The sequence below is a fragment of the Tenrec ecaudatus genome, chromosome 6, assembly GCF_050624435.1.
Source record: "Tenrec ecaudatus isolate mTenEca1 chromosome 6, mTenEca1.hap1, whole genome shotgun sequence".
Taxonomy (NCBI): Eukaryota; Metazoa; Chordata; class Mammalia; order Afrosoricida; family Tenrecidae; genus Tenrec; species Tenrec ecaudatus.
The window spans coordinates 51,492,795-51,518,712 of NC_134535.1; the positions used below are offsets into that span (position 1 = coordinate 51,492,795).

Genomic DNA, 25,918 nt, shown 5'->3' on the forward strand with positions numbered 1-25,918 from the left:
TTCAACATCCCAGATGTGCCAAATGTTAAGCTTTTAAAGAATACTAACTATTATGTCTGGTCAGGAACAATTTAGCAACAGTCTTATCTTTTATTAATCCAATGATCATAATCATAAACAAAATATTCACAAATTCCCCTATGAATCCACAGTGTAGATAGAGGTGTCCTTGTTCTTTAATGCTGGAGATGAGTAGAAAGCATTGCGACTAGGCGTCCAGTGGGACATGACCTGGACTTATTCTAAGCCTACTGGGCTTAAACACATCTTTGGGATCAGAGGATGGCTGCAGACAAGTTCTCTCAGTATTTCACTTGCCGTCTTCTCATTGAGGTTCCTTAACAAGAATAACAAAAAGTCCGTTCAAAAGAGTGGCCTGTTTGGGTGTCTGGGAGACCAATAAAATTCCAGGAAGAGAGGTTGGCTCAGAAGGTTGTGGACTGACTTTTGGGTTCTCAAACTTCCTAATGCTGCGACCCTTTCATACAGTTCCTCCTGGTGTGGTGACCCCCAACCATAACATTATTTTCATTGCTACTTCATAACTGTAATTTTGCTAATGTTATGTATCTGGCGACCCCTGTAAAAGGGTTGGTCAACTCCTAAAGAGGTCGTGACCCACAGGTTGAGAACTGCTGATTTCCCTGTGAAAGGGTTGTTGAACCCCCAAAGGAGTCATGACCCACAGGTTGAGAACTGCTGTTTTAGAAGAATACAGGATTATTGTGGGGCTTATTCTGAAGAGGTTTTAGGAAAATAGGAACTGCATTGGTGAGTTAAAGTCCAGGAAAGTTGTGCCAAGACATGTTCCTCTCATGACAATGCATCTGCTCATCACTGGAGGGTAGAAAACGTTGTCTTATGAGAATTTTTGTTGGAAAATATGACCTCATCCAAACTACAAACCTGATCTTGACTCTTCAAATTTCATTTTGTTTCCTACACCTAAAGAACATTTAAGAAGCACACTGTTGGGACCCTAGAGGATACCTAAATGGCCACTTTGACATGATGTACATGGAAAGAGTAGAAAGATGTAATTACCATCTTTAGAAGTGTTTAGACCTAGATGGAGAATATATTAACTAATAATAAATTCACATTTTGGTAGTTGTTGCATAAATACTTTGTTTAATACATATTTTTTGCCGGAATTTGCAGCCATACTTCCTCATTTACCCGACCACATGAATAAGGATATATATTTCACTTGTAACAGCATCAACCCTGATTAATCATATTTTCTAAAGTAGGGATGACAGAATTTTTCATATCTGGTAATTAACTTCCATTCTTTTAATTCCAAAGTGGTATTTATTGGTAACTTATATTTGAACATTAAGGATCTACTTTGTACCGTATGTTAAAAAATTTGAAATTCTCTTTAATTGCATCATGCTAAGGCAGAAAACCCAGAAATTTGGATTGTTAAATTTCCTTCTTTTTCATGAGTCTTGGGGAATCTCCAAATTATATTCAAAGTTTTCTGTCGCAAGACTCAAAGAATTTTATCTACTGAAATGTTACTGCTTTAGTTTTTTAATGTTTGTTTTTGAGAGTCAGCGTGGCTTTTTTCACAGCAAAATTATTAAAGTTGCTAACCTAATTTTCAAATGTAAATTTGAAGAGAAAGCGCGAAAAGGTGAAATGTCAGTCAAAAGACCCCATACAATTTCTTGTCTTTTTACCTTTCAGGTTCACAGTGATGACGTTGTTATCTCCAACAAGATATCCGCAAGGCAGCAGTTCGGGCACCTCCAGGCTGTGGGATCTAGTTACATCTCCTATACTGTAGCTGACAATGCAGTCCGAGCTCAGACCAAGGCTGGTGGATGCATCCATTCGGAGCACATATTCCTAAAATGAAACACACAAAGGAAAAGTCAGAACAGTGGTTCAACTCATCTACAACAAATAAAAAAACTCCTGGGGACATGAAGCTAGCTGTCAAGAATTTTTGAAATGGATAATATAAGAACTACTTTATCACACAGTACACGTAGAGAAACCTTTCCTTAATATTTGAAACAGGGAGGAGAAGCAGCTATGTCTCAGTAGGAAAGCGAGTGGAAACTCTGCAACTGAAAGTCTCTGGACAACAGGATCAAGCTTACTGTACAACGTACCTTAAAAAGACGTCTAATGACACCATCTAAGACATCCCATTTGGTTTTTCCACTCACACCAATGGATCCTATCAAATATGCCTGAGACTTCTGATCCTAAATAAGGACAAATAAAGCAAGATAAGATCCAACTGTGTATCTAGCTTTATTACTAATTTTCTACTGAAACATTAATATACTTGGTCATTAAGCATAAGCACACATATGATTGATAAAATAAAATGCCCCAGCACTACAAGCAACCAACTAACCAAAACAACAGCAACAGTAACAATAAAAGAAAGAGATATTAAGCAAAGTGGAGTATAAAGGGGCACAGATTCATGCACCTGATCAGTCGGCTCAAAGGGGAAACAAAACAGAAAATAATATTTTTCCATTTCAATGCAGTGAGTGCATTTCTGAAGAGAAGCAGCCTGGTAGAAGGGAAACGGTGACAGGAACGAACCACTATCACATGAATCCCAGAACTTCATACTCCTGTACTGTCTACTTCTCTTTGGTAAGTACCAAACTCAAGTTTCTTATTTAACCATTTAGATGATGTCTAAAGAACAATCCAGCTTTTAAAATTACAATAAATTATCCATGGTTGATCTACTTTACATACTTACAAAACCATTTCCACTTTCAGTCTATAAGGATTCATTGTTAAAAGAGCTAACAGGGAATTCTCCAGGGCTCATTCTGTCAACCAAAGTAGTCTGTGACAAGAAAAATAATGGCCCTGGTCTTTCTTTTCTACAAGATGATATTTTGAGGTGTTTTGAAAAATAGTGGAAAAGTAAATAATAGAGGTTTTGTAGTCCAACTAGACGACAATAAGGCTGGGAACCGATTTCGTGACAACTGGGAATGGTTGCATGGAATAAGAGTCATGCCGACATTCAATAAAATTAAATACTTGTGAGAAAACACTCCTGCTTCCAGTCACCACCTACATCTGAGTCAGATGTTAGAAGATATGGATTCTACAACACACCAGAATAACCTTAGGTAAGTCACTGAACCTGCACAGAACCTCAATTTCTGCTCTACATTATTGAATCCTATAAATGTACATTACATTGCCATAAAGCCTCATAAATGCTAGCTCAAGTGGTTTTCAAACCTAAGTGCCTCAACTACTTCAAATTTTATAGGCATTTCTCTTATTTGATGAAAGAAAAAAGGATTACCCACAAATTTGTATCCTTGCCTCTCAAGGACACTCTCAGCTTAATCTCTCTCTCTCTCTCTCTCTCTCTCTCTCTCTCTCTCTCTCTCTATCTATAGATAGATATAGATATATAGATTAAGGAAGGAGTAGGTTCAGAATGATATTGCCAATTTGAAGACATATTTCATTCCAGAAAATTAAAATAGCTAAAATATTACAGATACAAGTTCAATAGATTTTCATGCTGAGTGAACTCAGTAATAAATGTATCTTCCTGAATATTTATATAGCTTTATGTTCTTTTCTTTTGCACAAAGACCTGATTGATAGCTCTAGCAACCAGTTAATACATACCATAAAAGCACATCTAATCTACAAGTAATGCTAAAAGAATGGATTAGACAAGATCTTGCATAAGGAATACACCTTAAAATTTTCTTTTTCTTTTTTTTTCCCTTGTGGTACCTAATGGATCTGAATTGACAATGAATATGGTTTTAAGAGAATAAACACAAAGTACACGAGCAACACCTTTTTGCTTATATGATGACATAATATCTTAGGTAGTCTTTATTTTCATGCTTGAGTAACATTTAAGCTAATAGCAGAACAAACATCTTTGATAGTGTACATCCCAGAAGAGATGATTCTCACTGCCATTGAGTCGAGCTGACTCAGAGCAACCCTATAAGACAGGGGAGAACTGCCTCTGTGGACTTCCAGGACTGTCATTTATGGGACTAGAAAGCCTCATCTCTCTTCTGAGAAGTGATTGGTGGTTTTGAACTGCTGACCTTGCAGTTTGCAGTCCTATGTGTAAGCACTCCACCACCAGGGCTCCTTGACAAAGTAATTCTCAACCTTTGGTAATAAAGAACTTAAGGCCAAAGACATACCTTTGCTTGACCGTAGCCCTTGCTTATGGAGACCATAATTTTCACACTGCGCCCCTCTTTATGTCCCGTCGCATCACTGGCATCGTCTAGAAAAATATCTACCAACATTTAAAGAGAGACACACCACACACACACACACACACACACACACACACACACGGTAACATTAGCTCTTCTGCTTCCCACCACTGTTTGCTCCTCGTAGTATTAGATTTTTCACTGGGAACATTTAGTATCTTTGCCTCATTTCAACTTAACTGATTTGAAACTTCAAGTTTTCCAAAAGATCAATTACCACAGCTGAATTGAAGTTTCAACCTGAGAATTTATTTCTGCTTTCCACCATCTGCACCCAAGTGCTGGGTCACTCACTGGCTTTAGATGAGGAAATAAGGTGTTCCTTTTTCTATCACACACGTCTGAAAAATACCTGAGTAATTTTCAGTCATAATTAGAACTGGGCAACCAAAAAGCAATCTAACTTTTCTACCCAAACTAAAATATCTAAGCTCAATTCCGTGCAATTTATGAATGCAAAGCTGCTAAGACTGACTGTCAACTCAAATTCTTTTCAAGATTTTGGCACACATCCACTTATATTATGGCTTACCGCACACCTGAAATTATTGGGTTGTGTTTTAGAATTTCAGCCATGGCATTATACTTTGTAACAAAAGGGTATTATAACTCTCCTGTGTTCTGTGTTCTTGTAGTTGCAAAACAGAAATAGTATTTCTAGTAAACAGCTAAACATGAAAAAGGCATGTTAGCGTTAGCTAAGCTTTAAACATGATTAAAATTGGTTTTAGAATTATACCACATTAATGTCTAATTTGGGGGCTTACCAAGGTAAAGGGTTCCAAATACATATTGTCCTTTTGACAACAATGTAACTGTAGTCATGCTTAACACCAAGATAGCGTTCTGTGGGTAACAGAAATGGGGTTGTGTACTGGAGAGAATGTAGGCATGGTACATTGAGGGTCGAATCACTTTGACTAGCACTGTGACTGTAAATAACATCACGGGAACTGGTGCAGTGGTGTTGTCTGATTCTGATTCACAGGGACTCTTTGGGGCAGAGTAGAACCGTGCCCTGTGGTTCCACAGTTGTCATCTGTAAGGAAACTGGCTAACAGATCTTTCTTCCACGAAGCGGCTGGTGGATTGGAATTGCTAACATTTTTGTTAGCAGTTGAGTGCTTTCACCACTGTGCCACCTGGGATCCTTAACATCATGGAAGGAACAATGAGCAGAATTATTTATGAAAACTTTATGGCATTTCTTATCTTAACAGTTAAAAATAAAGACTTTTCTTGTAAGAAAGGTGTTGAATGGTCATTCCGTGATACCACTTTCCTGACATGATCGCTGAAGACAGATGTGTGCATAAGCAAAAGTGGTGAAGAAAGCTGATGGTGCCTGGCTATCGAGAGATATAGCGTCTGTGGTCTTAAAGGCTTGAAGGCAAACAAGTGGCCATCTAGCTCAGAAGCAACAAAGTTCACATGGAAGAAGCACACCAGCCTGTGTGATCACAAAGGGTCTAGGGGACCAGGTATCAAAGACCACAGGGGGGTGCATCAGATCATCATGAATCAGGGGAGTGCATGATGGGGACCCAATGGCCATCTGTAGACAACTGGACATCCCTTGCAGAGGGGTAGTGGGGAGGAGATGAGTCACTCAGGGTGCAGTGTAGCATAGATGAAACTCACAACCTTCCTCTAATTCTTAGACACTTCCTCTCCCTCCACTATCATGATCCCAATTCTACCATGCAAACCTGGTTAGACCAGAGAATGCTCAGCAGTGCAGATGGGAACTGGAAACACAGGGAATCCAGGACAAATGAACCCCTCAGGACCAGGGATAAGAATGGCAATTCTGGGAGGGAGGAAGGGAGGGGGTGTAGAAAGAGGGAACCGATTACAAGGATCTACATATAACCTCTTCCATGGAGGACGGGCAACAGAAAAGTGGGTGAAGGGAGACGCCGAGCAGTATAAGATATGATAAAATAATAATTTATAAATTATCAAGGGTTCATAAAGTAGGGGGGAGCAGGGAAGGAGTGGTAGGGGGAAAGAAAAATGAGGAGCTGATTCCAGGAGCCCAAGCGGAAAGCGAGAGTTTTGAGAATGATGAGGGCAACGAATGTATAAGTGTGCTTTACACAATTGATGTATGAGTGGATTGTGATAAGAGTTGTATGAGTCCCAATAAAATGATTAAAAACAAGCCTTTTAAGCTTGAAATTACAAGGATTTGGGACCAGAATATTTTTAATCATAAAAGAGGATGTACCATATTAGAATTTAATACTATGACCAGTTTAGCATCTTACAGTATCCTATGCTCTGCCCGATTCCACTCAAACCTCAGGTGTTCTTTAACCATCACGTTAATGCTATGATTCCACCCCTGCCTCAATAGCTCACTGTTGCTGCTTATGAACTCCTAAAGATCTTGTAGTTCATAGCTAAATACCTTCTTGATTGCTTTTTTGATTTTCAAGAACATTCATACATATGTAGTAAATATTTATTAAATGCAGCACTCTTTAAAAGAATAGCTCTCAGGAATGCTTCTGCATATTGAAATGAGATAGAGATGAGTTCCCTGCGCTCTTGGACGGTACATCCTTAAAATATAATTTCACAATGTGTTCAGTGTTATTTAAGAAATAAACAGGGAAGAAGTGTACGGCATCTGCTCTCCAGTGAAGATGATTTGTGTGTGGAAAATAGGTAAGGTCTTTTGAGGACATCTTCAAGAGAAAACAAACAAAAAGATCTCCTCTGGTTACAATAAAGTAAAATTCTGACAAGGACCGGATGCTTTTCAACCTTCTATCTTTATGGCACAGTCTTATGAACTCTTGTTCATTTCAAGAATATAGTGGGTATATTTGGTCAGTTTTCCTCTCTTTCTCCTACTTCTTTCTTATATCGATCATGAACCTCAGATACTTTTTGAGCACATAGCATGTCTGAATTTTATATATTTAACCCATTAAATCAATATTGTGATCATCTGAGGGTAGTATCCCCACCATCTAGTTTCTTATTGTCCATCTCAGTTCAGACACAGCAATCACCACTGGGAAATTATGAAGAATATGAAATTATACAGGAATAAAATACACTTTAAAACAGGTGATATAAGAAGTATGTTTTTACAAAATCTTAAGAATTGCCCCTTCCCCTAAATATTGGCACCAATTGTCATTTATGGCCATCTGTAGAATTAATTCTGATGACCACACAAGTCCTAAGGTTAATTTCCTTGATTTAATGTTTATCTTTATATTTTCTAGGATTTCCTAAACATCTGTTTCAGTTTTGCTTCTACATGTGTGTGCTTTTACTGACCGTCTTGCCTCAACCACACCTTGCACCTACAGAGAGAATATAACAAGATCATGTCCGACAGTCCGGGACATCCTGTGCTTTCAAGTTGAGTTTTGAGGGTCCTGCACAGGAGAATGCCTTTTCTGTCTTTGGGAGTCAAGCCAGCGGCATAGACACATACTGGCTGCCGTTAGGGGCAGAACCGACACCCTTGATTTTCCTGTCAGGTCCATCTCCTAACATTTCTCAGAACCCTCAGATTCTATACATCCCTTGTTATTTGGCTGTTATCTTTGAACCTCATGATCAGCAAAATCATTTTATCTGGGAAGATCTCTGTTATGTATTGGTCAAAATTTATTTCTTTCCTCAAATCTCTCCTCAGAGTCCTACCATATGTTTTAATTTTCCCTGAATTACATATAATTAAATCCCAAATGCCTTGAAGGCATAAGATGAAGATGTTTATATATTTGGGTCTTCTGTTCCACATTTAGAAGGAAATGGGTTTTAGAATTTTTTAAGTGCTCACAATTAGGGAGTGTTTTTGTAAAACCCGATCAATAACTACAGCATGAATATTTTGATTTTTTAGGGAATTGAAAATTTTATAAAAATCAGCATACTATATAATTTTAGTTACTTTCTTGTTCTCTATGAATTTTAGTGTAATTTAAGAAAAGTAGAGTGAAGAGAAATTGTACTATGAAGTCTGGTTACCATGTATATTCCTGGTTTCCAAGCGTCATCTGGTGGTTGTCCCTTGTAATTACCACCCACTGTCATGAAGTCAATTGCCTCATAGTGACCTTGTAGGACAGGGGAGAACTCCCACAGAGTTTCCAAGGTTGGTAAACTTAATGGACGTAGACAGCTTCATAGTCTACTTCATGGTCTTCAGAGCAGATGGTGGATTTGAACCACCAATCTTCTCGTTAGCAGCCAAGTAATTAATCACTGCTCTACAGGGTCTCCTTGTAATCACCACAGATCCTCATTTAAATTTGTCCTACATAAATCCTGTACAATGATGACTAAGAGCTTTACATATAATTAAATATCGAGATGAAATCAGGTCACATGATTCTATTTGCAACGGGATAAAAATCCTACCTGTGTTCCATCATTAGCCTCAGTGAATACAGTAACAGAAGCGAGTGTGTTCTTTGTGTTTGCTTGTTGAAAAATGAAAGGATTTGGGAAATGGAGGTATCTATGTGTTAGAGCAATCATTTATATTTTGGACTGAAGTCTCCACTAATCGAATTTAGTGACTAAAATTCCATCCATAGAAACCCTGGTGGCTCTGTCGGGGAAATGTTGGACTGCTGACTGCGAGGATGGTCATTCCAATCCAACAGCGGCTCTGAGGGAAAGATGTGCCTATCTGCTCCCATAAAGAGTTACAGCTTGGAGACCCCATCGGGGTGACTGTGAGTTGGAATTGACTCCGTGGCAGTAGGTCTGGTTCTAGGCAACACAGTGTAGGAACCTATAGTCACATTTAGGAAGAGGGGCCCTTACACTCGTAAATGGACTTTGTCCCCTTAAAACGTTGCACATTTCCTGTGGCGATTATTTCTATGTTCATGGGCCCTACCAGTCATCATGTGGATGGAATCATTTCCTCATTCTTTTCATAATTCAGGAAGAAGAATCGTTCTACACGAGTGATTTTACGAGTATGCTTGGGAAAACTACATCACTAAGACATTCCTTCGTTCTTTCTCAGAGAGTGTCCTTTTGTCAGTGGGGTATGTTAATACATGGGTAAGAGGGAAAAGAGGGCTCTTTCTGAGAAATAGGGTGAGAACATCTTTAAGAGGGTGCGGGAGAGAAGGGTGGTAGGTAAGCTCCTCGCAATTCCAGGCTGTTCCTCCTGGGAAGTCCTAGGCATGCTTTAGTTCGTGCGGGAAGGTGCATAAAATCACCTGAAGTGACAGACTCTGTGATGTTCAAGTTGTTCAGAGAGAGTCCTAGGGACTGTCGTGAGGATGACGAGGAGGTGCTGCCGGAGGATTCCGAGGGTGGCCTCGCAGGCTTAGCGGTGTTCCCAGTTTCTGCCTTCAGTCGGTCATTTTCGGCCTTCAGGATTTCAATTTCATTCTGTTGTGAAGAGGGAAAACATGACCGGGAAATTGAGACTGTCTGTTTACTGACTATCTATTATTTGAGCTAGTTGGTCGATGACCATTCTACTCTCTTAATTTAAAAAAGCATGAAGCAATGAACAAATGGAAATCAAACAGGATGTCCTTCAAAAGAAACAAAAAGATTCTGTTCCTCATAGCCATATATATGTATTCATTTGAGAATATTGAGACACTACCCCTTAGTTGTTTTAATTACTATTTCCTGAATGCATCCCAGACCTGAGTAGTCTTCTAGGAGGTGGTCTTATTTACATTAGGAAAAACAATTGACTAATTTATAACATTTCTATTTTAAAAGGAACGTTAAGAGCTCATAGGCCAATAACAGAATGCCATTCGTAATGCTCTGCCTTCACCAAGTTGAGAAAAAGAGCAAGATTAAAAAATCTAAAGAAGCTGATTAAAATCACTTCAGAACCCTAGCTAACAGCTACAAAAGTTTTTGTTCCATCAAACTGGGGCACTAAGCTTATAAAAACAACAAAAGGCTCTGGATGAACATATAGCGGCAGCTGAATCTGCCCAGCAGTGAGCGTTTCTTATTTCAGCCTTCCTTCCGTGGTACCAAGTGATTACTGATTTACAATAATAAAATAAAACCTTAGGCGAAGTACAGATTGGTTCCGAATTTAGCCTTCAGATGCTTGTGTGAAAAACAAAAGCTTTCTCTTCTGCAGATGGCGTTCCACATCACTCTTACTTCCATCTGCAGAAACCTGCGTCAACTCTCTGTAGTTTCCTCATTACTGCAGTTTTTCCAGGGAAAACAGGATAAAGGTATTTGAAAGTCAAAGTCCAGAAGAACAGAAAGAAACAAACCCTAAGGTCAATGGAGAAACGAGCTGGATCTGTTTCTTTAAACACCTGTCTCTCAAGCGGAATGCAACCACCAGTACACGTGTTTTTGACTATGTGACAGTGCAAAGAACTGGCTCGCCCGTGTACCCTGAATTTGACAAAATGCTCCGTCTGTACAGAGTAATAAGAAATTGCAGTGATCTAATGCACAGAGTGCACTCTCTCAGCGAGTCTTGAAGTGGGAATATTTTTAGAATAGCCACCAGCGGACAATAAGCAGCCTTTGCATTTCTCCTGTTTTCCCTGTCGGTCCATCTCACTGACCTGCATGCGGTTCATGGCTTCCCGGATCTGATCAAGGTGATGGGCAGAGCTGAGGGCCTCCAACCGGATGTCTGTTAATTTTAATTCCTTTTCTCTGAGCTCACTCTTCAGCTGCAGAATTATCTCTGCCTCAGCTTCTGTGCACTCACAGATCCTGAAGAAGAATGAGGATGCAAAATCACTGGTCAGGGAAAGCGAGGGAATTGTGCAGTGTCTCATTTAAAGGACCCATCTGGAATCCTATTCAGCAGGTACAGAAATGATTTGCTACTGGCAAAAGCCAGAGACACACATAAAACATTTTATGAAAAGTAACAGGTTCATAGGCTTGAAACCAAAAAGAGTAGCTGCCTTTCCCCCCTCCCTTTTAATCTTGTCTTCCTGAAATATTAAGTTGGAAAACACCATTACCAGATATAATGTAACCCTCAAAATTCCCTTGTTGCTGGATCCCCTTGTTATTTAGGACGGAAGACTCCTCCTCACCACACCCAACCCACTGCCACAACATTGATAGTGACTCAGATGTTACAGGACAGGATGCCCTGCCCTGAAGAGTTTCCGAGGCTGGTCATCTTGATCCCATGGGAGAGTTCCAGCTCCTGATCTTGCAGTTCACAGGCCACCACTTAATCTACAATCCGCCAGGGCTCCCTAAGTCTACCCACAGACCTAGTATCTATTTCAGCCCATCCTTTTCCAAGGGCCTGACAAATCCATTTGTAATTTACAAAATGGTATCAAAATAACAACAGAACCCCATCACGAAAAAAACCACAAGCAAACAAAAAATAAAAACACCTTACTTTTTCTCTAAATTTTTACAGCAAAAGACCTTACTTGGCTTTGTCGTTGTTGTTATTGTGGGAGATAAATTCGACACACATTGTGGACATTTAAATAACGATGAGCGTTACATAATTTTCCTAGCCTCAAAAACAAAACAAAGCTCCTTGTCATTGTGTCTATTTCGATTCAAAGCAACCCTCCGGGTGGGGTAGAACTTTAACTCTTTACAGGAGCAGAAAGCCTCCTCATTAGTCTCTGCTCACAGCTAATGATGCTAAATCACAGGGTTCAGCCCACAGAAGCAGACTAGTCAGGCCCCATGTTGTACCTGTAATGTTTGTTTTTGTAGGAAATGTGTCCAAATGATTTGATTTACATTCACGAATATCTTTTCCATTTAGTACAAAAGCGAGGACTAGGTTACTGGCCCTTCCACGACAGTGCTCTGTTCCTCCTTCCTACTTGTACAGTGACAGAAATGTGAGCCCAAGCCCAGGCCCTGCTGCCTGTGGCAGTTCTCTGGGAGGAACCTCACAGGTATGCAGGAAAGTCAGAGATAAGCAGCGCAGAAAATAGCAAAGGGTGCGTGCTTCTATGTCCCAAGTGTGGCATCCTGGCTCTGCGCTCTCCCCTTGCGGACTACCACAAGCATGCTGTTAGATTATCCACCAGAAGTAAAGTGAATTGAACTTTGGCTTCAGGAATGGACGTTTACTTGAAACCAAACGACAGAAGCGGTGTCTATTGGTGAGAGGCATGCGGGCGGGTTTAGAAAAAGCCAAGCACACCGTGCGGAGGTCAGAACTAGGCTCTACGCAGTCGCCATGCACCACACTCGCTTTTACCGGGATCTATGCTTGTAGGTCACAGGGCCATTTTGGCGTTTCTTTGGCGGCCAGACCAGGGGTGACCTGCACACACGCACAGTTAGACAAGTGCAAGGGAAAAGAGGTGAGACTAGGAACGATTCAGAGAACCAGATGAGGAAATGACAGAGAAACAAATGCTCCCCGCCTGGGAAGGGACGTCTGGACAGGACCAGCGCCCACCGGGAGGGGGCTGCGCCGAGACCAGTCTGTTAAAACACTGCGGTGTCAGCGTGACTTACGCGGAGGCGGACTGCGAAGGCTTCATCGCTGTTGACCCACAGTCACCAGCATTATGGGGCAACTTGGGCGAAGCTGGAAGAGACGAATCGGTCAGCTCTTCAATGTCCGAATGGGAGGAGGGCGGTTTGGTGGCCTTTTTCTTTCCGAAGGCTTGTTTAAATGAGCTTCTCAGCTGAAAGAAGGACACGTTACCTTTGTCTATCTGCACTGGGAGCGCTTGCCTGGGGACGTTAGTGTGCGGGTGCGTCCTAGCCATTGCCTGGGGTCAGTACGTATAAGCAGAGGATTAACGGTTGCAGGACAGTATCTCTAAGACAACCGGTACCGTGCTTTGTGGTTTGGTCTGATTCCTGTATTAATCCAGCGCAGCGCAAACATAGGAGGCTTTTTTAATAGCGCAGGGTCAAGGGCATGGCTGTCAGAGCACTCATTTAAAACGAAGTACCTTGAAGGGGTCTCCATTCCCCAGGTTTCTCCCTTGAAGGCAATTTGTTTTAAATGGCCACTTTAGAGCTACAATCAAGTCATGTCTTGCTGACAGTATAAACGTAAAAGCAAAAAGGAATCAAATTTACCTAACACTTCATTAATTTCGATTTTTCTATTCAAATTTCCATTCCCACCCCGACTATTCAAAACCAGAATTGGTATCCCCTACAGCTCAGTTCAGAGAGCGGTTTTACCACTTCTTTTTAAAATTGGAGATTAAAAATGAAAAGACGCAAAGAAAAGACATACAAGGTAATCTGCTTTTGAAGGTATAAAAGCCTACTGCCAATACGAATAGCATTCATGCCAAGGTAGGGTTTTTGTTGTGTTTTTGTTCTTGGTTTTTAATAGATGCATGCCAAATTGTCCACGGTTTATAGTCACCTCACTTCCTCTAGAGTTCACCTTGCAGAAACATGAAAGAGTGTGGAATTACAAATCAAGGGAATGAAGGCTGATCAGTATTTTAAAATATTACCTGCATAAACATTTTTTAAAACAAAAAAAGATATGTCTCTCATTATTTACAGAATGCACTCCAGGGACACCCTCTGCTAGTCACGTCATCATCAGCTGTCACGGTTATGTTTGCCCCTTAGACAGAGTTGTCTTATTGAAGATCTACTCAGTTGATGGTTTTAAAAGCACTCCTTACTTCATGTGTTTTTAAACATTTTTGAGTGACAACAGCTCCCCTTCATTAGGGATTAGTAATTGACTAATATTATCATAAATTATGTCGCGAGCAAACTAAGACATAGTTCTGTTAGAGTGCATTTCTATAGTTCTGCTATATCCCCCAGATAGGAACAAATGAACCTAAAATCAAACAATGAAAATACGCAATTTTGTATCACTTTGCTCACCCTGGGAATCCTGTGGACTGGGATAGTTTAAAGGCTCTTCTGGCTCTTTCTCCCTCTGCTTCCATTCCTACCCTTTCCCACCATCCCTCATCACCATCATTGTCTTCTTGACTACCACAATCAATCCTTGGTCTAAGAGGAGTCTTAATTCTTTTGTATCACATGGTATTAACAGCATTTCTTTACTTCATGTGTTTTATTCTTCATAATTCTATGATACCTTCATTAGCCACTTATTTTTATGCACGAACACCCCACAAGTGAAGTGACCTGCACAAGATCCAAACACTAACTGAAGACCTGGGTTTCGAACTCATTTACTGCCATGCTCTTCAGAATCATGCCATGCTGACGTTGGTGATAAGTAAGGTGCCAGTCATTTGAATGGGACTCTATAAACTTGTGCAGATTTCTAAAGCTGTGGGGGGCGGGGGGAGGCAGCTAACTCATGGTGTAATAATGAACTTTGGACTTAGATTACTGACGATGGCTTACCCAGTTTTTCTTCTTCTTTTTCTTGGAGTCTGCGTCGTTGCCGCTGCCAATGCTGGAGTGACTCGTGGCACTATTGACACTAGAAACGCTTTCTGAGGAATGCTGTCTGCGGATGCGGACATCTGCCAACAGAGAGAGCGCACCCCGTTTGTTCGTGCGGACTGTCTGAACAAACGGGCCTTTTAGGGTGTCCGAGAACAAAGTCTTTCGTGAAGGCCAAGAAGGTTTTTCACAGGCCGTTTCGAGGCAGTTTTAGTTTATAAATTCAATAAAGTACATGGGCATTTACTTCAATGACTCACCTGCTTTGGGATTCAATTGGAATTTGATAATGGTTTACAGCACTGGTGGCTTAATGAGTTCAGAGTTTTGTTCAAAAATGAAAGTCTACGCTACTGATTTCTACTGAATACCTGAATCAAACAGTGCTTCCAAAATGATTTATTACAAAAGATTAGTTCCATGGACTTGATGGAAACTCATAATAGGATGAGAATTAATTGTGCCTTTTTAATAAGTGTGCTTTGAATAAGGTTACCAAAGCCAAATCTATTAATTTTCCATCTCATCGAATCATAACACGTTAAAGCCAAAACAAACCTTCAGCTATCTCACCACCTACTTCATTTCACAGATGAGAAAACTGATGTGTGGCGAAATTTAGTAACTTGACCAAGGTCAAAGAGCAAAAGAGGTGAAGGTCCTTGACAGAGAATCTGCCTTGAAAATCAAGCACACACACAATATTTAAGATATTGCTAATCTTCCCTCTCACCCATAGTCAGTGGAATTAGAATAGTAATAACAGCAACCACAGGAAAAATAAGAATAGTATCGCCAACTTTACTATTACTCTGCTCCAACTTTATTCGTAAAGAAAGCCACTAATGTGAGTTTAATTACTAATTAGCAATTTGTGACAGAGTTGAAAAATATGGTGTCAACCTTCAGAGCTAGACTGATTGCAACACTTGTGATAAATACATGACATGACCCCTCTGTGCTTCACAAAGCTTCTCTGGTTATAAAAGACATTCTGAAGATGGCATTATTTTATATTTAATCGCTTTTCAAAAGTTTCAATTTACACACTACCATTTGGTGTTGAGGTTTCCTCATAGGTATTAAAATTTAATTGGAAATTGTATCTACTTACAGCAAACGAAAGTGCTACTAGAAACACTCCAAACACTAAACCCACTGCCATTGAGTCCATCCTGCCTCCAACAATCCCAGGTGGTTCTGAGGCTGTCATTACAGAAGCAGGAGCCCCTCCTTCCCTCGTGGATTCACTGGTGGGCTTGGCAGCCAAGGAGTATCCCACTAGCCACCAGGGATTGAAAAGATTATTTCTAACATCATGCTTGCCTTCCAGCCATGCCTATTACTATAATTCATCGACATTGATATAGATTAGACCTGAAAAAAATTCTCAGTCAAAACTTCAGGATATCATAAGTCACTATATAGTGTTCAGTTTCCAGATAAATTAATAGTATAAAACCAAAGTCTAGTCAGTTGACTGATTTATTAATAATAAAATGATCTGTGGCAATGAAATCCTAACTAGCTATATTAAAAGCATATAATAAATGAGGTTGTGTGTATGAATATGCCATTTTTGTGTGAACATCTATTTGTATATACATCTCTTTCTAAAAGTTTGTGGAAATATTCCACTTTTCTATGAACTTTTTGAAGTCCTCGTGTCTGTGTGTGCATGCACACACGTGCACATGCATAGTGTATCTATCTACACACACAAGGCTAAGTAAAACATTATTGCTACAAACTCCAGCAATATTTATTAAACAAAAATATCAAAATTCGAGACTATCGTTTTGCATCAGAATCTCCATTAAGTTCTAGGTGCTTCTGAAGGTGGTGTTTCCTAACAGGACAGTCTTTGCAACTCTTAAAGAATGAGCAGGGCCAATGTCATGATGAAAAACACTTCACTGGCAAAATTCGCCTGGCCTTTCACTCACAAATGCAATTTTCAATTTTCTCAAAATATCTTCATAATAAGTCCTTGTGATCATCTTGTATTCTTTGAAAAAATATACCAAGATTACTCCTTTGGAATTCCAAACATCAGTTGCCATAACCTTCTGAGCCTTACATTTAACTGGCCCAGAAGATCCACATGGATTCCTCTGTTTGGAGTAGACTTAAGGAGACTGAGAAAAGTGTATTACCGAGTAAACCTATCTGCAGATTTTTACTGTTCAGAGACATATTTAACATGATTTTCTAGGGGAAAAGTCACACAATATAAAGTAATCCTAATAAAACCAATTCTGATTTATCCACATATATGTATATGTATGATATGTAAATATATGTACATGTACCTGTATATACATATCGTATCTGCTGCTATTCTCTATCTCAAACTCTAGATATAGACATGATGGTACAGCAGTTAAGTGCTCTGCTGCTAACCGAAGGGTCAGTGGTTGAGGTCGTTTATTGTGCCAACCTGGCTGATAAACACATGTGAGGTTAATTGAAGGGTGGAGGGATAAATAGCTTGGTGAGCCTCGCCTTTCTAGTTCTCCGGTCTCTTGCTTTGTGATGGTCGCACCAGGGTGCAGCTGCCTTAGCCGTTCCCTGCTTCAGTTTGCAAGGCTGACTTCCTGCCAGACATCCCCAAGAAGAAGCCACATGAACCTACGCCGATGCAGCCCTGGGTGCTGGAGCACCAGTGTGGAGACCCCTTCCAGCGCTGAGATGCTTACACATTGACTCAGTTTTCCTCCTGCAGTCGGCATCATTGCATCTGTTTTGTGAGATGGAGGAGGACTTTGTGGACTGGTGTTGGACATATGGGTTAATGTTGGACTTGTGGGCTTGGGCAGCACTGGGTTGGGATGTTTTCTTGATGCTCACTTAAGCTTTATATAAAACTCTTTCTTATACTTGAGTTTCTGTGGATTGTTTTTTCTAAAGTACCCAGACTGACACAGTGATTCAAATCGACCCCCTATTCTGAAGTAGAAAGATCTGGTAGTCTTGCTTCTGTAGCGATGTACAACCTTGTTTACCCTACGGAGCAATTCCACTGCGACCTGTAGGGTTGCTCGGAGTCTGAATCGACTCAACGGCACTGGGATAGCTATCAGGATTTGCTAATAAATATGGTGCATAAATATAGATATATAGTTAGCTGTCCAACTTACTCACTTTCATACCATTCCATAAATAGCCTCCAGGCTATCTTTGAAAATTATTATTAAAAGATCATTTTATTGGGGGCTTGCACAGCTCTTATAAGATCTTTTATAAAGATCAACTTCTTCGTCCTTCTCTTACTTGTGGCCTTAGTAAGAAGAGAAAACTATTACATCTCCAAAGTAAGTACTAAAAGTTTCTGACTAGTCTGGTTCTTCTTACCTCTCTAAATTTGTACTACTCATACCTATTTCACTTTAGCTCATTATTTTCTCTCTATTTGTTCTTTAAGTGCACGAATTCATGTGCTGCCTGAAGTTGCTCTTGGTATACCCTCTTCTCAAAATTTACAGTACAGCTTCATAGTTGTTCTTTGGGTTCTCGCCCGATGTGCAGCTGTCTCAGGAGGGTGATCCCTGACTACACAACTTGGACTAGCTTCCTCGGCATCCTTTCTACTGCACCAATGCATGTCCATCTTACAAATGGGAACTGTGCATACATGCACGCGCAGCTACACCAACAATCAAATACAATCACTTACATCCTGCTCTCCCACTAGAGTATACAGTCAGTAGAGACAGAGACTATGTCCTTTTTTTGGCCATTGTATATCCAGGACCTTATACACAGTGTGGCATATTATAGGTGATCAATAAGCACTTGTCAAATAGACTTTTGCTTTCTTATTATTTACCTAGCCCAGTTGTAATTGCCTAATATCATCTCAAAATAAATAGCTACGGTTGAGAGCAATTCAATATATATGCAGCCAAACTATACATTCAAGGGAAAAAAATCCCAAACCTTATTTACACACAGAAACAGTAATTTAAAAAGCAATAGCACAATTCAATAAAAGCAAAATTTCTCATTACCTTAATCTTTCAGCAGTATAATAATTATGTTTTGTGTGACAATTTAAGATTTATTTCCCTTGCATTCTAGATTATGAGCTCCTTGGCTATAGAGGCAGCACAATTCTTGATGTCTCTATCTCAAGATCAAATAGCATGTCTAGTATATAGCATGTACTTAGATAGTATTTTGAAGGAATAAATGGATTCACTTTATTCTACACTGCTACTATTTATGAGAATTTGATAATACATGTGACACATCATTATAGAAAAAATACGTAGGCACCTAGATCAATTGGCGTCCTCAGGGGGTGCAAAGGGTTAGCATACTCGACTGCCAACCACAAACTTGGAAATTGGAGTCTGCCCAGATGAACCAAAAGAAAGGCATGACCATCTAATTACAAAATCAAACAAATACCGCCAGCCACTGAGAGCCTCATGCAGCACAATTCTTCTCTGAAACAACATGAGGGTCAGCAGACTGACGTGAGTTGAAGTTACCTTGATGAAAAGGTCCTTATTAAAAAATGGGCAAATTATTCTGCTAGTATTTGATCTAACTAGAAAGTGCCAGCTGTTGGGCTGTGATGTATTTGACAAGCCTATGTTAAAATGTTAACCTGACAGCATCGCTTACTATTCCTATAACACCAGTTTCAACGTCATCTTAAAATACTAACCTTAAGATTATATAATCACCTTCATATACATAGAACGAACTTAACCCAACTATTTCCCAATGCAATATCAATAGCTAATGTAATAGAATCACTTTGAATGTAGCAAACTGAATATCTGAGTTTTGTTATTATAGAAACACCATTCAAATATGGTATAGACAATTAATCCTGTATAACTACTTGTTTTTATCTTGAATCTTTGCAAATTTACGTTTCATATTTCTCGATCAATTTGAATATTAACTGTTATTCTTTTGTTCACTTTCGATATCCCCGTCCACATTCCTGAGCACAGGGATTTCGACTTTGCAATTCCAGGAGATATATTAAGCTAACTCTTGCCTAAGATAAAAGAAATCCATCCAGAAAGTTTCACTTCAGTGACTTGTGCTGTGCTAAAGAAAGGATTAAGCCTTTTCGAATCCCTCTGGACCTATTTATGACATGAAGATTTCGAACATAAGCTGCTTTGTTATAGCTCTAAGATAAGCTTTAAATATGTAGCGATTTTCCATCCAGCATGTAAATCAACCACCCCGCACTGAAAGTTGCTAAATTATTAAAAGTAGCTTCTAGAGAACTAGTTTGTCCTTCAATTAAGTCATAGCTCATATTATATAGTAGTTTCCCCAACTTTAAATTTAAAAAAGCCAAAAAATAAACCACCATAGCATCAATCAGGAATGACTCTGAAAGTATTGTTTCGAAGAACAACCAGTCTAGAACAGGCCACGTAGAATAAATTAAATAAGCAATGTGCAAAGAACTTCAGAAAACTGAAGCACATTCAAGGTAGTTGAAACATGATATATTAAATGTAACCCAAAAGGTCTAGAACAGTGTCTGGCATATGGTAATCAGCATATACTTGTTGGATGAACAATGTCAATGAAGAAAGATTATGTAATTATAAGGCGTTTGTGTTTTTCCTCAATATAACAGGTTGCCTGCTGATAGGTTTTTTCACTGGTTGCTCTGATTTTTGTGTAAAGACTGATGGATGGTGAAGTAAAGTTGATAGGAGGGATGTTTGTTGGGAGGCTGTGATCAGAGTTCATGGGAGAAATGTAAGTAACATTGATTCTGGAGAAGAGTTTTGATAGAGTTGTAGGAAGTGATGAGGGATGGCAAGAGAAAGCAGATCCAGGAGATATTTAAGGGAAGGATTGGCATAATTGGATGATTTATGGAGTCAAGAGAGGAGTGATGAGTCCTGGCTGTCTTGAAGGCTGGTGTTGCCATTCATTGAGACAGGAAACATTAAAGCAGACTCAGGTCTGACAGGGTAGATGCTAAGCTCCTATTTGGAATTGCTGAGTTCAAAATGCCAACTACACGTTCAAAGAGATTCAAGTGGAGTTCTTTATTTGGAAGTTGTATATACAGATGTGTAACTCAAGAGATGAACCTGGCCTCAAGGTGGGATAGCACAGTTAACAGCAACATAAATGATACCTCTGAGAATACTAGATGCATTTGCACAGAATTTAAGTTATGATATCTAGAATCATGATAGGGAATCACAATGGAAGGTTAGTATAAAGGCAAAGAAATATCAATAATTAGTGAATTGGTATAGAGGAATAAACTAATTATACAAGAAATTTAGAAAAGTACTTCAAAGCAGCAGAAGGAAAACCTAGTGTGTGATGGTATGGCCATGAGAAAGAACGTGTCATGTGGAAGGGGCCTGGGTTTCATATCATGTAAGCAATTGTTGATTTGGAGAGAATAATTTTGATAGGGTTGTAGGAAGAGAAGTCAGAGTTCAGTGGGCTGGAAGGTTTTTGGTAGCCGAAGACATTGTAAAATTCCACAAACATTTTTGCAGGATTAATCTGGAAATTGGAAGAGAGCTGGCAGGACATTCAGAATTTAGGCAGGAAGTTTTAAGCTGGGAGACTTAAGCATATTAAGTGCTATTGAAAAGACTCAGGGGATGAATAAATAGAACCTATATAAAGAAAAAGAATGATATGACAGTGGTAAATGAAGAGATGTGAAGTGGTGGCAAAGAAGGGGATTTTTATCATTATTTAAAATTGCCCAAGTACAGTGTTAATGGATAGCACACCAACTCTTAAGAATGTGTTTTCAGATCTATCACTGAAAGGTACCTTTTTTATTGCCTCCCTTCAGCATGAGTTGCTCCCATATTTATTGCTATTGCCTTATGACATTAATCATTTTAATTTTTTATGTCAACCTGGATTTTCATGTTTCATACTGGGTTTGCTTAATTTGAGGTGCAAGTATTAACCAACCTCCTTTTGCCAAAAGAAGTGGAGAAAAAACTGCATGCACCACTCTAAAAGCAATTAAAATTTGTTTTTATCATCAAAGTTATTGTTTTTCACATTCCGGGTTTCTAACTGCATTCACATCAACTGGCCCATTGTCAAAAAGGCAGTACTGTGGAGGAAAAGCAGCATTACAACAAGGAAACCGATACCTGCGACATCAATGGAAAATGCCAACATTTCTAAGGATACCTTTGGGAGGGTGGTCGGCACCGTTCAGGGCTCCCTGAATGGCCGCCTGAGCAGCAGAGTTCTGCGCCTTCAGCATTTCAATGGTTTCTCTTAGTTCTATAAGTTCAGACTCCTGTGGAACAAAAAAATATTTTGGAAGCTTTAGTACCTAGAGAGAAAAATAAGTACCCTAGTTCTTCATTCATTTGGTGGTATGTTCGAGTAACCATAAGACTGCTAACTGCAAGGTCAGTAGTTCAAACCTTCAAGTCCTTCTGCAGGAGAAGGCGAAGCTTGCTCTCTAAAGATTTAAAGTCTTAGAAAGCCTAATTAGGGTCGCTGTGAGTCAGAATAGATTCAATGGCAATGTTTTTCTTCTTCTCCTCCTCCTCCTTCTTCTTTTTTGGGTAAATTTCCTAAAACAGTGGTGCTCAGCCTTCCTAATGCCACTACCCTTTCATACAGTTCCTCATGTGGTGGTGACCCACCAACCATCAAATTATTTTCGTTGCTACTTCATAACTGTAATTTTGCTACTGTTATGAATCAGGCGACCCCTGTCACGACCCACAGGTTGAGAACTGCTGTCCTAAGAGGTTTGAATTCTGGAGGGCTTTGTCCATTTTATCTAATGACATCTTGCTCAGCAAAAGAACTCCCCTTTCTGACATGATCTCCCCCCAGCAATTTCTTGATTATTCTGTGGCCTAAATTGTCTTAACTTTTTCAAGAGGTGGTAGAACAGAGCAGTACACAAGAAAACAAAATATAATCTCTCTTATCTAGATATAGCAACCACGTAGAACAGAGCAGAATGGCCCCATATATCACTGTCATCCAGACTATAATCTTCATGGGAGCAGACTGCCACAGAGAGGTCGCACTGTTTAACCACTGATAATTCTGATTGGCAATTGAGGATTTTAAATCATTGTACCAGGTTACCAAATGTATAATACTGTCTTTAAATAATTATGAAATTATCAATAATTGGTGGCTGGAAAATCCATTTTTAATAAAACTACTATATTTTCTTATTAAAATCAGACTCTTCAAATATGTATTAATGAAATACATGAGATAAAATTGATCTTTCACAGTCATTGTCAAGTGAATGATTCACCAGAAGTGATGCATTTTGAGGCAGAGCGCATGGCCTCCCTCAGAATAAGGAGAATACAATGAAGGGAAGTGGAACCAGCAGGACGGAAACAATGAGGATGTTCACGCTGTGTGAAGAAGATAGCAATGTCGCTGAACAATCTGTGCAGAAACTGCTGAATGGGAGCCTAGATTGCCGTGTAAACCTTTACTGAAAGCACGCAAAAAAAAAAAAAGTCCTATTCAATTAATAAACAAAAGGGAACAGAAACTCTGTCTCAGGTTTCCATCAGAACCTAATTCCAAAGAGACATCCTTTTTAGTGAAGATCTCCAAGATCGCATGCCTGGAAGGGCACGGATAACACAGATGTGGGTGAAGGGAGACAGTGGCCAGTGTAAGATACAAAATAACAATAACAATATATTGTCTGGCCGGATCAATATCAGGCCGGCTCCTAGCAGCAAGTGACCTCTGAACCTCCCCTCACCCGCGTGCGGAGCTGACCAGAGCTGGCTGAAGCAACTAGGAGTGAGTGAACTTGAACCTCTCTCCACCCTCTTGTGGAGCTGACCAGACCTGGCTAAAGTAACCTGTCAGCAGCTTTGAAAGTCCTCCACCTGCCCCAGCCCCTCCCCCCCTCCCCCCCCCCCCCGCCCCGCCATGGCCCGCCCTGTACCCTGCACGAATACACCCAGAACTAGGAAGACACCTTACAGTCCAGAAACCGGGACATACCTGTATCTCCCAATCCCTGACTACTTTACCTTATATGGACTCAAGGCAGCCCAGTCACACGTTTCCTGGCTATATAAACACCACCCCTGTAGCCTGAGGCATGACTCCCTCGACCCAGACACTGTGGACTGTGGGACTTCGCCCAGGCTGGGTTTTTCTCCCCAATAAAGCCTGTTTGCTTAAATTCTACTGATTTGGTCTCTGACACCGCTCGACCACCTTATATATATAATTTCTCAAGGATACACAAGGATGGGAGGGTGAGGGCGGGATGGAAAACAAAAGGAGCATATAGCAAGGGCTCAAGTAAAAAATGTTTAGAAATGAGGATGGCAACATATGCAAAAATATGTTTGATACAATTGACATTTGGAATGTTTTAAGAGCTGTAAGTGCCCCCAATAAAATGATTATTTTTAATCGTATCCTTTTCAACCTCTTATAGAAAAAGTTCTTGGGCTATATATTTAATGTTAATCTTTAACATCTTTGGCAGAAAAGTCAAATAATGAGGTTTTCTCATAATTAAGCTCAGTTAAACTAACATATTCAGTCTTGGCAATTTAAAAATATTTTGCATCTGCCTTGAAATTTTACTAAGTTTTCTACTGAAAGAACCCAGAAAACAACAAAATCAAACTCTCTGTCTCATTGCAACCCTACAGGACAGGGCAGAACTGGCATGTGGGGAGTAAAGAAACAGCTGGCCTTTCTCTCCTGGTGATTTCAACTTCTGACCTTGTGGGTAGCAGTCCAACTGATAAGATAAACCAAATTCACCACTTCTCAGTACAGCATGTAACCGGGACACTACAGTGTCTCCTTATTCTATGCCCTACAAAGCTAACTCAGCTGTGGTCACCTTTGGCCTCATATTGTCTATGTGCAAGTCCTGGCTTTGCGTTTCCTCATTTTCCTGGCTTAACTTCCCGTTCAAAAGTAGTGTCTCAGAGGTAATCAAGAGCAAACCTATGAATTACAGCTAGTGCAATGACCAACATTGGAGTTCTATCATTCTTATAAGAAGACACTCTGTCCTCTTGTGATAGCTTCATAAGATTACCTATGATACCTTCATTAAGAGTTGTATTTGCTTAGAATAACAGAGACATGGGGAACTGATCTGTTAGTCTCTTGAATTTTATATTCCTAAAGACTTACCTATAAATATAGCTTTAGCACATTTGCGCACAAGAACATAACAATTGTTCTATAAAATTTTTATTCATAAAATTATTGATTTGCATAATTCTTTGTATTCGGAGAATGGCTATAACAGCTTTCCTCAAATGGCTTTCTCTGAGAACATGAAACCCTTGGGAAGCCTCTCGTTCCCCATTCTTGACACGGACAGTGCATAGCCCACGGCATTCTTGACACAGAAAGCTAGCTCTTCACATATACTGGTGACCTCGGAGCTCTGGGGCTCAGCTCCCCCCAGAGCTTGGGTGGAAAAGGGGCGGTGACGGGAGAAGAAGTTATGATCAACATAAGACTTTTTAATTCATCATTTTATTGGGGGGCTCTTACAAATCTTCTGACTATCCATCGTTCAATTGTATGAAGCACATTTGTACATATGTTGCCATCAACATTTCCAAGACATTTTCTTTCTACTTGAGCCCTTGGCATCAACTTCTTTCCGCCACCCCCCCCCCACCTGCCCTACCTGCCCAATCTCATGAATCCTTAATCAAATATTTATTATTATAGTTATTTCATGTCTTACACTGTCTGTTGTCTCCCTTCACCCACATTTCAGGGTAAAATTCTTCATCAAGTTATTTCATTATCATGATCTTAAAATGTTCAGCCTAGTATTAGAGAGATTTGTTACCTTATATTTAGCAGTATTGACAATTATCTGAGTTTTTGTATATGTATAAATCTACTGGTATATAAAATAATATTTTCTAGCATCTATCGGGAAATAATATTATTAGGAATTATTATTGGGACATGCTGCTAGTATGACCTTTATTAAAAACTTTGTCATGGTAAGTTTGCTGCAAAGTTTTAAATTATTAGGTGAAGGTTTACATCATAGCTTATCAGTTTTAAATTCAGCAGTTCACATACATTTTGTGTGAACTGTATATTTGCTTCTGTTACCTTTAGGTCCTGCTTGAGGACAAAGCCCATTGCATCCCCTCGATGCATCGTTATTCAGTTCCCCTTCTTCTCTGTGCTTCCTGTTTCCATTCCTCTTTTCCTAACATTCTGTACTTGCTCCTTCGATAAATGCTGCCCTTTGGATGCTAGGTAGTTGATTCTTCTAACAGGGGACTGAGCTCAGTTGCAGACCCGAAGGCCGTAGTCTCTATCTAACCAGT

General features: G+C 39.8%; 1 protein-coding gene across 10 annotated transcripts in view; it reads right to left on the reverse strand.

The window, feature by feature from the left end:
• NAV3 (neuron navigator 3) overlaps nucleotides 1-25,918 on the reverse strand; it is a 924,907-nt gene that overhangs the window by 24,169 nt on the left and 874,820 nt on the right. For 7 of the 10 annotated variants that reach the window (XM_075551244.1, XM_075551243.1, XM_075551247.1 and 4 more), the window contains 9 exons: nucleotides 21,768-21,879; nucleotides 14,559-14,680; nucleotides 13,582-13,602; nucleotides 12,708-12,880; nucleotides 10,811-10,964; nucleotides 9,467-9,641; nucleotides 4,182-4,279; nucleotides 2,127-2,222; nucleotides 1,689-1,857 (listed from right to left, as the gene is read on the reverse strand). In XM_075551244.1, the coding sequence (XP_075407359.1) occupies nucleotides 1,689-1,857; nucleotides 2,127-2,222; nucleotides 4,182-4,279; nucleotides 9,467-9,641; nucleotides 10,811-10,964; nucleotides 12,708-12,880; nucleotides 13,582-13,602; nucleotides 14,559-14,680; nucleotides 21,768-21,879 (1,120 nt within the window). The remainder of the gene's footprint in view (nucleotides 1-1,688; nucleotides 1,858-2,126; nucleotides 2,223-4,181; nucleotides 4,280-9,466; nucleotides 9,642-10,810; nucleotides 10,965-12,707; nucleotides 12,881-13,581; nucleotides 13,603-14,558; nucleotides 14,681-21,767; nucleotides 21,880-25,918) is intronic. The other 3 variants (XM_075551242.1, XM_075551240.1, XM_075551239.1) reach the window with 2 other exon arrangements.